General features: G+C 38.9%; 1 protein-coding gene across 1 annotated transcript in view; it reads left to right on the top strand.

Moving 5' to 3' along the window:
• Gipc2 (GIPC PDZ domain containing family member 2) overlaps positions 1-12,604 on the top strand; it is a 72,172-nt gene that overhangs the window by 18,168 nt on the left and 41,400 nt on the right. Inside the window, exon 2 of the mRNA XM_090333711.1 lies at positions 10,112-10,297. Within this exon, the coding sequence (XP_090189837.1) occupies positions 10,112-10,297 (186 nt within the window). The remainder of the gene's footprint in view (positions 1-10,111; positions 10,298-12,604) is intronic.

Here is a 12,604-nt window from a genome sequence, read left to right as displayed (position 1 = left end):
TAGTGGGCATAAAATTCTTTTGTCATATTATTTTAGTCATTCAAAATACTGGAAAAAAGTGGTTGTTCCAGAGAAGAAAAGAGTACAGAGTGATTCACCTTTTATTTAAGGCTTACCAGTGCTGACCTACCATGACCAATTTAGAAGTGAATCATTTATAGAAAGCTCTACCCAGTTCAAGGCAAGGCTTTGTATAATATCCTCACGAAAGTCTAAATATAGCATACAGTATCATATTTCCAAATATCTGTTGTGGTGCCAATTTTAGATCTTTTCCAAGCTGTGAAACTTATTTGTAGGTGACTATGGCTGTTGACAAGATAGAGGAAAAGGAACTGCATTAATGTGTAAAATAATGTGTATTTTAAAACCTATCTTAGGGATTAAGTACATGTATCATAGTGGAATTTAAGAAGCATGAGATTTTAAATGAATGTTCATAACATAAAGAAATGTGTGTTACTAGTCAGTTTTAAAATTATTTTTGGGGAAGATATATATTATATATATTTATAATAAATATATAAAAGAAATGTAAATACATAAACATAAATATATATTTATATTCATATAAATGTACACATATTTCCTTTTTTTGTTGGTTATGGGGCTTGAACTCAGGACCTGGGTGCTGTCCTTGAGCTCTTCTGCTCACAACTAGCACTCTACCACTTTGGGCCACAGTACCATTTCTGATCTTTAGGTGGTTAATTGGAGATAAGAGTCTCATGGGAACTTTTCTGCCTGGGCTAACTTCAAACCATGATCCTCATATCTCAGCCTCCTGAGTAGCTAGGATTGCAACTGTGAGCCACTGACGCCCAATCAAAAAATTATATTCTTTTTTTTTTCTTTTCTTCTTCTTCTTCTTTTTTTTTTTTTTTTGCCAGTCGTAGGCTTGAGCTCAGTGCCTGAGCACTGTCCTTGGACTTTCTCAAGGCTAGAGCTCTACCACTTGAGCCTCAGCACCACTTCTGGCTTTTTTTTATGTATGTGGTACCGAGGAATTGAACCCAGGTCTTTGTGCATGCTAGGCAAGCACTCTACCACTAGGCCAACCTCCCGGCCCCAGGAAATTACATTCTTAAAAAACCTAATCATTTATTTAGCATAAAGAATAGTGCATTATTACTGCTTTGTGATTTATATAACCATTAAATATGTTTCACTTTTAGAGTCCATCTATAAATGGCTCCTTTTTGCCACCTTTCCCAGTCCTTTTAGAAAGTGGTTGGTTTATGAAATAAACATACTTTCTGTGGCTACATGTAGATTATAAAACTTCATTGTCTCCCCCTTTTGGGAGTTGTAAATTCAAAACTGAGCTCACTTGTTATAATTTAAAAATTATCTTTAAAGAGTTGTAAAAGGGTTTCAATTCAAGTATCAATTTATGAGCATAGCGCGTTTTCATTAGTGTCATATCTTTCTAACTGAGTTTGTAGCTACATCAAAGTGACAATATCATGAATTAGAAAGAACCTTGGAGTCTAAATTCTGGGTACCATAGTGTCATTAAAGCTATGACCTTAGTCAAATGGCATAATGGGTCTGAGTTGATCTTCTTATTTGCACTTACCTTTAAGCCCAATTAATAGGATTGGGGAGTCATTAGGCAGTGATTAGTAATGTAGATGTCCACATGCAGATGTTAGATGTAAGAGAAGCATTATAGGGAAAAGATTAGAGTCAGTCAACCAGAGAGGGCCTCCCAGTTACACTGAATAAGCTCTACTTATCCACACAAGCCACTTTTTCTTGTTAAGCCATTGTTTTCTGAGCTGTAAAAAATAGACAGGGCTGATGATATAGCTTGGTAGTAGAGTTTTGCCTAGCATGATTGAGACCCTGGACTCAATCCTTAACACAAAGAAATAAAGGAAGAAAGGAAGAAAGAAAAAGATGGTACATAGGTTGATATCTCTTCTAAATTCTTAGAAGAGTGTTGGATTCCAGGTATTTTTTTTTAATTTTGGAATATTTACATATATGCCATGAAATATCCAGAGCCTACGACCCAAGTCTTAGCAAGAAATTAATTTCTGTTTTATGTTTACCATTTACATATCAACACAAGACAATTTTATATAATATCATTAGGTAATTTTGTCCAGGAAACAAACTTTGAACCACAGTGCCACTTCTGGTCTTTGAGTGGTTAATTGGAGATAAGAGTACCATGGGAACTTTTCTGCCTGGGCTAACTTCAAACCATGATCTTCCTATCTCAGCCTCCTGAGTAGCTAGGATTGCAACTGAGCCACTGATGTCCATGTTATAGCATATTCCACTCATGGCATCATGATGATACACAATGTTTTGGATTTTTTTTAAAGAAATTAATCCTTTGTTTGTTTGTTTATTTATTTTTGCCAGTCCTGGGGCTTGAACTGAGGGCCTGAGCACTGTCCTTGGGCTTTCTCAAGGCTAGAACCAGCCCTACCAGTGGAAACACAGCACCACTTCCAGCCTTTTCTTCTTCTTCTTCTTCTTCTTCTTCTTCTTCTTCTTCTTCTTCTTCTTCTTCTTCTTCTTCTTCTTCTTCTTCTTCTTCTTCTTTCATTAAATTGAGCTGATTTTTTCCTTTTCCTTTTTCCTCCTTTTACCTAGATCTGGGTATGTTGTGAGCCAGAGCTTTTTCCTTGCCAGTTTTGACCGACAGCATCTTTAGAATACAGCCAAGCACAACGCAGCACCAGGTTTCCATGGTGGAGCTGTGGCAGTTCCTGGTGCACTTCCAGCTTTTTCTATGTATGTGGTACCAAGGAATCGAACCTGGATCTCTGTGCATGCTAGGCAAGCACTCTACCACTGGGCCAAACTCCCAACCTCATCCCCTTACCTCTTTTTGAAAAAGGGCCTTGCTATGTAATCTTGGCTGGAACTTACTCTTACTCTATCCTCCCAGATGTTGGGATTATAGGCATGTACCACCATGTTCACCTTTCTTTTTGCAAGGCTTTTGAGTGAGGTAATTCTCTCTCTGTAATTTGGCTTGGGCCTGATTTCTTTTGTTTAAGCACTCAGGGCAAGTAGGTAAACTTTTCCCCTCAGTAATTATTTTGTTCTTAGATTCAGAGTGTTTTAATTCCTGATATTTTAAAGGCAATTATCTAGATGAAGGTAAAATAAACTTTTTTTTCCTTTGAGGTAAAAGTCTTTGAAACTCAGATAATAAGAACAGCCCAGATAAAACCTAGTAATTAACAACAAAAAAACCATAATTCAATTCTCTTTCTTTCTTCCTTCCTTCCTTCCTTCCTTCCTTCCTTTCTTTCTTTCTTCCTCAGTTGCAGTTGTGGGGCTTGCACTCAGGGCCTGGGTACTGTCCCTGAGTTCTTCAGCTCAAGGCTAGTGCTTTACCATTTGAACCACAGCTCCACTTTCTCCAAGTCATTTTCTTATGTGATGAAAGCTATATTTACTTAATTACGAGGTTTATTAAGCATTTTGTTTTATTCTTTGTGTCATTGGCAAATGTTTCTATAATGCTCATTTAAGACCAAGTGTACAGAGTAAGCAAGGTTCTTGGGAAGAATATAGTCTTATAAAAATAGTAGTATTATTACTTTATTCAAGCATACTTGCTTAAGAGGTAAGTTTTCCAGTTGCTTGCATTTAAAATCACATCCACAAGTGATGCAATTCTGGCTGCACAAATTTATAATTGTTTTTCAGATATTTTGGGGAAATGTAGAATCATTGACTAGCTCAGTTCCAGCTTTAGATAAACATGACAGAAAGGAAAGTCAGAACTTGATTTCCTGGAGTTTTTAGAGATTTTGATATGATCTATGATGTCTTACACCTGTAATCCCAACTCTTCAAGAGACTGAAATCTGAGGATTGAGGTTTGAAGGTAACCCAGGTAGGAAACTCTGGGATACTCTTATCTCCAATTAACAAGCAAAAAGCCAGAAGTAGAACTGTGACTCAAGTAGTAGAACACCAGACTTGAGAGAAAAAGCCATGGACAGTGCTCAGGCACTGAGTTCACTGGTATGCACAGATGCGTACAAATGTGCAATTTGGTGTGTCTTGGGAGAAATTTGTTAATCTATTTATGGACATAACTTTTGAAGCACTAATGACAGATTAGTAATTTAGAACTCTTCACAAAGTGCATTTGTAGAATATATAATGCTGCCATCAGAGGAAAAACAATAGTAATTTATTCTAAATGCTCTGTGCAATGGCTCAAACTTTTACCATCCTATTCATGTAAATTTCAGTGACAAATACCCATAACTGGGGAAAAGAATCAAAATATGCAGAGGAAAGTCGCAATTGAAATATAGTGGCACAGGGCTGGGAGCATGGCCTAGTAGTAGAGTGCTTGCCTCGCATGCACGAAGACCTGGGTTCCATTCCTTGGTACCACATACACAGAAAAAGCCATAAGTGGTACTGTGGCCCAAGTGGTAGAACACTAGCCTTGAGGCATGCCCAAGGACAGTGCTTACCCCTGAGTTCAAGCCCCAGGACTGGCACACACACACACAAAGAAATATAGAGGCACAGTCAGCATATTTTCCATGTGTTATCTTACAATAAACAAGTTGAAGGATAATGTAATTTTATGAGAGAAAAAGACCAAAACTTATTATCTTCTGTAAAAGCCACACAATTTAAGAAATTCTTGGGCTTACTGGGCTGGTGCTCAACCACTTGAGCTGTGATTTGAGCCTATAACATGCTTTTCATAGATAATCTCTTTTTGAACTTGTGTAACAACTCTTTGATGTAGTCTAAGCTTCACTAACCCACAATATAGTTCATGTAACAGGCCAAGAGGTTAAATGACTTGATTAAGTCCATTTAGATTGAAAAGGACAGATTTGGGACTAGATTCTAGGCTACTATTGCTTATCTATTATTTTTTATTGCCTTTATTTTTTTTTCTTTTTGTGGGCTGGGAATGTGGCTTGGTTGTAGATTGTGTGCCCAGCTTGCGTGAAGCCCTGGGTTCGATTCTTAGTACCATACACATAGAAAAAGCCAGAAGTGGTGCCGTGCCTTAAGTGGTAGAATGCTAGCCTTGATTTCCTGAGTGATGGATTACAGGTGTGTGCCACCATACTCAGGTGGTAAAAGGCTAGCCTTTGCCTCTACACCACAGGGAACCTTTTCTTCTAATTCCCTTCTGTCTCCTGGCCATTAGGAGGATAAGGTAACTCTTAACTAGACATCCATTTATTTTGGCCAATTTTACCAGGAGAATTTTTAAAATATTTTCCTTTTTAAAATTATTATTATTGAATAGTTGTACAAAAGGATTATATTTCCATAAGTCAAGTTGTGAGTATAATATTTCTTGGTCAATGCTATCACTTTCATCATTCTTCCCCATCTCCCTCATCCTGTCCCTACCCTCAAATTACAAAGTCAATTTTTGGCATAATGTGCCTTGAATATAATGACTACATTTGTTCACTCTTCTGCCACCCACCATGGTGCCCTGAACCTTTAAGGAGTTCATTTTTGTTAGAGGATAAATTAGTTACCTTTTTGTTGGTGTGACAAAGCACCTGAGTACTCCAGTTTAAAGCTGGGAGGATTTACTTTTATGTTTCAGCAGTTAACATGTATTATAATATGAGGTAATTTTCTTGTGGTGTTTTCATATCTACACACAGTGTACTTTGAACAAATCTATTTTGACTCGTGGTGTTAGTCCATGGTCCACGGAATTTGTTACTATGGGTTAGAGGCAAGACAGACCTTTATGGCAAGGAGAATGTAGCAGAGCAAAGGTGCTTACCTCTGGCCAACCCACTTCTGGGGTGGGAAAGAAAAGAGGAAGGACCGTGGAAACAAATACCTTTCTAGAATTCCAGCGACCTCATAAGATTTGGAATCCATTGATTAATCCTAATCACCTGGTGAGGTCAGAATCCTTATAATCCAATCTCTTTCCTAATGTCTATCCACTGGCTAGTCAGCTTTTAACATGTGAGCCATCAGGGGACAGCAGATTTAAGATCTACCTATCTATCTATCTATCTATCTATCTATCTATCTATCTATCTATCTATCTATCTATCATTTAGCTATCTAGCTACCTATCCAACTATCTGTCTAGTGCTGTACTGGAGATTACCACTAGAGCCACAGCTCCACTTCCAGCTTTTTTGCTGGCTTATTGGAGATCAGAGTCTCAAGGAGTTGGCTTTGAACCAGAACTCTCAGATCTCAGCCTCCTGAATAGATACTATTACAGGGGTGAGCCACTGGCATCTGGCTAGATTTAAGAACTTTTAAACTGTAAAGAACTACTTGAAGCTGGGTACTGGTGGCTCACACCTATAATCCTAGCTACTCAGGAGGCTGAGATCTGAGGATTGCAGTTCAAAGCTAGCCCTGGCATGGAAGTCCATGAGACTTATCTTCAATTAACTGTGGCTCAAGTGGTAGCGCAATGATAGCCCTGAGCTGAAGAGCTCAGGGATAGGGCCCAGGCCCAGGGTTCAAGCCCCACAACTAGAAAAAAAAAATAAGAACTACTTGAAGATAATAACAACTAAGTACACTTTCAAAATTAATGTGAAAATTCAAAAATAGTAAAAAAAAAAAAAAGGAATCATAAAAGACAGAGGTGTTAGAGGAGAAGATGGCAAAACCTGGACTTCACCCAGGAAACAATTGAGGGGGAAGAAACCCAGAGGGGTCTTCAACTGAGTCTTAGACTTATTCAAGCAAAAGCTTGATTAAGTTGCAGCAGCACTGAAGATAAATCACTTGCATACTTTCCAAGGAACTACGGAGATAGCTTAAGCTAATACCCAAGTGCCCTGAGCTCCTAGCTCCTAATATTGTAGCTCCTCACCTCCTAGCAAGGTGTCCTTGGAGCCAAGATGGAGATTTGAAGGGAGAAATGTGAATAAAACCACATCTATTATGAGATGCAAATAAGACCTTGACTAACCTGTTGAGTTTGGAAAGTCTGTGGAGGTCATTGCTGGGCATCATTGGGTTCTGTGCTACAAATAGCCTCAGTTATAGTCAACATGGCTCTAGGGCAATGGCAGAACAGAATGTACCTAGATACTGTGAGGTACCTATTTGCCTGACTCCTTTGGGTTATTATTATTTGCTGTCTACTTACTATCCCCTTATCAGAAGCCATCATAATTTTATTATTTAGTAGTGTCTTGATGAAAACTACAGAAAATCCAACCTAGGTAACCTTAATGAAATCACTGACTAATGTGACTAAGCTTTCAAGAATGAGATTGTGTATCAGAAGGGGTGTTTTCAGATGCAAATAACCCAGAAGAGCTTAAATTGACAAAAGCAAAGATCATTTATTATTTTACATAAAAGAGATTAAATGAATCACCAAGGAGATACGCTTACTAAGGTTTCTTAGTTTGCTATTTTTTTTTCCTCTGGCTTCTTCCTTAGCTGGCAGTAAGATAGTGGTGGAAATTTCTAGATCAATTACAGACAAGTCAACATCCAAGAGAAAAAGGAATGGTCTCTTTCTGTATTTCTCCCTCCCTCCTTCTCCCTCTCCCTGTCTTTACTCTTTCCTTCTTTCTTTTTGGTAGTACTGGGATTTTGAACTCAGCACCTTGTACTAAGTGCTCTATTATTTGAACCATACCTCTAGCCTTTATTTTGCCAGTCCTGGGGCTTGAACTCAAGGTCTGGCGCTGTTCCTGAGCCTTCTTTGCTCAAGCCTAGCACTCTGTCACTTGAGCTACAGTGCCACTTCCAGCCTTTTCTATTTATGTGTTACTGAGGAATTGAACTCAGGGCTACATGTATGCTAGGCAACCACTCTACTACTAAGCCACTTTCCCAGCCCCCCCTCTAGCCTTAGTTTGCTGAGTTATTTTTCAGCTAATGTTTTATATTTTCACATGGGAATGGTCTTGGCCTTCCTATATATGGCCTTCAATATAATTTGGCTTACAGTTTATTCCACCATGCCAAGCTTGTTAGTTGAGATAGTGTTTCACTAACATTTTTCCCTGGGCTGGCCTTGAATTTCCATTCTTTTCATCTGCATCTCTAAAGTTCTCTCTTCTTGTGCTTCTGAATAATGTCCTGAAACTTTGGTTCCCCTCTGCCCTGCAGCAGAGTCTCTTCCTCCACCTCCCAGGGCTTACCATATCCTCCAAGGGTTTCCATCTTCACTCCCAAGGAGGCCTCCTCTTGCCTCATCTGCCAATGTGTGCTGCCTAGAACAGTTTGCAGGGGAGAAAGCACGACGAGAGGAGAGCTCTACATGAATGAAATATAGCATTTGCTCTCCACTGTAGCATTTGTGTAGAAAGGAAAAAAAGAAAGGAAGGAAGCAGCTTGGTGTCTGGAGGCTCAGATTGTGCCAGATTTCCATTTTGGGTAGCTTTCCTCCTATTCTGTTATACAAACACTGTGTTTTAACCTTTTATTTCCTATTTAACTATTAAGTTACTTAACGTTAGCATTGTTAGGATACACTATGACTATGATTGACAGATTCACTAAAACACACACACACATACACACACACACACACACACACAAACTTTTTCTTCTACTCATCATGATTTTGAAAACAGAAGTTAGAAAAATTACTTTCTTTGTGTATTTCTGTTATGTCTGACAATTCATAATGCACTAATTTTACAATTACACATAGAAGTGGGGCTTGGAGTTTGGCTTAGTGGTTGAGTGCTTGCCTAGTATACATGAAGACAAGGTTTGATTCCTTGGTACCACATACACTTGAGCCAAGTGATAGAGCACTAGTCTTAAGGAAAGCCCAAGGACAGTGCTCAGGCTCTGAGTTCAAGCCTCAGCAGTGGCAAAAAACAAAACAAAACAAATAAAAAAAAACCATAGAAGCCACTTTTTATTCCCTCAAGGTGATAGTTTTCTTGTTAGGATATTCGCAAAACTCACTAACTACAAAGCTTATTATGTTTTACCAGTGCCAGGAACACAGAGAAATAAAAGAAGACAGATAAAAACCAGCAGGGGAAGAGGAAGGGTTGAGGGTGTGGGCATTCATTGTTGTGAACCCAGCTGGCTTTTCCCTTGCTTCTTCCACGTCTTTCACATCTTTAGAGTTTCAGGACCACCTTGAAACTTCAACTATCTAGTAAAGAAAGTTTTATAAAGCTCTTCTAATTCTAACATGGCCTGGAAAATCATTTACTAAGTAGTCATAGCTCTTTTTGAGCTTCATGGATGTGTGAAGAAGAATCAAAGTTGTGGTGGAGAGATGGAGATTGAGGGCTGAAGTGGGGCTCTGGAAAGGAGGAAGGAAGGTGCTGTGGTCTGAGTGTCCCACAAAAATCTACTGTGATTAAAGTTTTGGTCCCAGGCTGGCACAGTTGGGAGGTGGCGTATAGTGAAAGATGCTTAGATCATTAGGCAGGTCCTTGAAAGGGATTGTGGGATTCTAGTCTTTCTCTGACTTCCTATTTGGTCATGTAAGCTCCCCACCCCTGCATGTTCACAGAAGTGTACTGCAACCAGTTGTCCTCATTAAAGGTCAAACAAATGGAGCCATTGCTGTTGGACTCTCAACCTCTACAAAAAAGACCCAAGTAAACCATCTTGTCATTTTATCTTTGGTGCTTCAGGTATTTTGTTGCCACACTGATGAACACAGAAGAAATAGCAATACCTGTGCTCAACATTGTTATGAAAAGATTGAAATTTCATTTAGCCATCTGGGCATAAAAGGCCTGTTAAGATTTTTTTCTTCTTTGGTTTGACATGTGAGAATTTTTTTGACAGTTCTGGAGTTTGAACACAAGGCTTAGTGTTTCACTGGCACTCTATTGCTTGAGCTCTGCCTCCAGCCATTCTTCTCCGGTTAGTTTTGAGATCAAGGCTTGTTTTTGGCATGGAATCATGACATTTCCTGTTGTAGCTGAATAAGAAGCACACCACAATACCCAGTTTTTTTTTTTTTCTGTTGAAATAAGAGTCTCACAAACTTTTCTTCCTGGGCTGGTCTGGAACCTTGATCCTTGCATATCAACTTCTCATATAGTTAACAGGTGAGTGTCAGTGGGGTTCTCACCAGGTTTTATTTTTCCCCCTGAGTTTGACAATGAGGAGGATATTTCCCTCATGGAAACTGACCTAAAATATTTCTTTTCATTTTCAGATCTTATATTGCACTTTAAACACACCTAAAGTTGACATGAAGAGACTCCTAGGCGGGCAGTTAGGTCTTGAAGATTTCATATTTGCCCATGTGAAAGGACTGAAAAAAGAAGTGAATGTGTATAAGTCTGAGGATTCGCTAGGACTCACCATTACTGATAATGGTGTTGGCTATGCTTTTATCAAGGTAAGTTAAAAAAGAAAAAACAAAAACATGGTGACCTAATTGAGGTTAACATTTAGGAAATTTTATCACATCAGAGTAAGTTGAAAATGAGTTGGGGATGTGGAGGGGGAGTTTTGCCTAGTGGTAGAGTGCTTGCCTAGCATGTACGAAGATTTGGGTTCAATTCTTTGGTACCACAGGCATAGAAAAAGCCGGAAGTGGTGATGTGGCTCAAATGGTAGAGCTCTAGCCTTGAGAAAGTCCAAGGACAGTGCCCAGACCCTGATTTCAAGCCCCTGGACTGGCAAGAAAAAAAGAAAAAATGAACTGGATGAGATGATCTATGTCTGTAATTCCAGTACTCTCAAAGCAGTGGCAGAAGAATCACAAGTTTGAGGTTGGTCTGGGCTTCACAGTGAGACCCCATCTCAGCACAACAAGCAACAAAGCAAGACCAGAGATGATCTTCAGCGTGAGAGCTGGATCAGCCCAGCCCAGATGGATGAACTGGTCATGTTCAAATTTAAGAAAATGGTCATCCAGGTAGCTGGATCATCTCAGGAGGATGAGATTTGAGAATCCCACTTCATAGCCAGCCTATGTAGGAAAACCTGTAATACCTCAAATAAATCACCCAAAAAGCCAGAAATGGAGCTGTGGCTAAAGTGGTAGAAGGATAGTTTTGAGCAACACCTGGTCCCTGAGTTCAAGTCCCAGTATTGGCATAACAACAACAAGTGGGAAAAAAAAAGAAAGAAGGAAAGAAAGAAAGAAAGAAAGAAAGAAAAGAAAAAAAGTGACCAAAAGGCATCACTTTTAAAATTTCAAATGTCATGTTTAACAAACAAGTATTCAAGAAGAGAATCTCTATATACAATCACTGGCACTTAGATTTTAGAACATAATTAAAATTAAGCTGAGGGTTTGTATGTTATAGATAAATATTAGTCTATGTAATAACACATTATGTCTTTAGAATATATAGCCCATCATAGATTTTTATGGCCATGTAGTTATGTTTGTATCTCCAAGACCATGTCCATAACCTTGGGTGCCCAAATATTGAGTCATTGCTCTTGTACTATCTGGATCTAATATCCACATATCAAGGAGACCATGCGCCTTTTGTTCCTTTGGTCTTGACTTATTTTACTCAATATGATTTGCTCTAGTTTCATCCACTTCCCAGCGAATGCCATTATTTTATCTTGTCTGGTGGCTATGTAGAATTCTATTGTATATATGTACCATATTTTTTGTATACATTCATCTGTAGTGGGGCATCTGGGTTGTTTCTATCGCTTGGCTATTGTGAATAGTGTAGAAATGAACATGGCTGAGCAGGCGTCCTTATCATATCCTGGGTTATGATGCTCAGGGTAGATGTCCAGAAGTGGTATGGCTGGATCATAGGAAAGATCTATTTTCAGTTTTTAAGAAACCTACAAACTACAAAAGGCATCATTTTTTATTGACCCTTCTTTTGAATTTCTTTCTTTGGCTGAACATCCCACTAGAATTTAGGGCTTACTGCAAAGGAGAGCTGGGTCCTGAAGTCAATTTACTTTCTCTATAACGCTCCAGCATAAGGTCATTTTTTTTCTTGGCTGACTATTTCATATTTATTTTTAGTTAATTAATTAATTTTCTTGTGGGTCGTGCGGCTTTAACTCTGTCTGGGCCTGGGCGCTGTTCCTGAGCTCTTCAGCTTAAGGCTACCACCCTACCCCTTGAGCCATAGCCCCATTTCTCATTTTCTGTGATTAACTGGAGATATTCAGTGCCCAGGCTAGCTTTGAACCAAGATAATCAGAGATAATATGAAATAATCTCAGCCTCCTGAGTAGCTAGGATTACAGGTGTTAGCCACCGTATCCAGCTTTATTTATTCATTTATTTTTTAAAATATTTTTAAGTACCTCTAAGTAGTTGTAGATTTGATGTCATTCAAGACTTATTGCTACTTCTACAGCTTTTTGCCAGCCTTAGTAACTTCTTTTTTTTCCCTCCTTCAATTGTAGGGCTAGAACTCTGGGCCTGGGTGCTGCCCCTGAGCTCTTCAGCGCAGGGATACTGCTCTACCTTTTGATTAACAGCACCACTTCTAGTCTTTTGGTAGTTAATTGGAGATAAGAGTCTCATGGACTTTAGTACCCCGGCTGGCTTTGAGCTACAATCCTCAGATCTCAGCCTTCTGAGTAGCTAGGATTACAGGCTTGAGCCTCTGTGCCCAGGCCCTTAGTAACTTTTTAAAAAAATATTATTTAAAATGATCTGAACAGTAGACTTATTTTGTTTATATATAAAGAGTAACATGGAGGTGCAAAG

The sequence above is a fragment of the Megascapheus bottae genome, chromosome 6 (genome assembly GCF_031878675.1).
Source record: "Megascapheus bottae isolate mThoBot1 chromosome 6, mThoBot2.hap1, whole genome shotgun sequence".
Classification (NCBI taxonomy): Eukaryota; Metazoa; Chordata; class Mammalia; order Rodentia; family Geomyidae; genus Megascapheus; species Megascapheus bottae.
The sequence above is the reverse complement of the archived record's forward strand: the minus strand, read 5'-3'. Positions and strand labels throughout refer to the sequence as shown.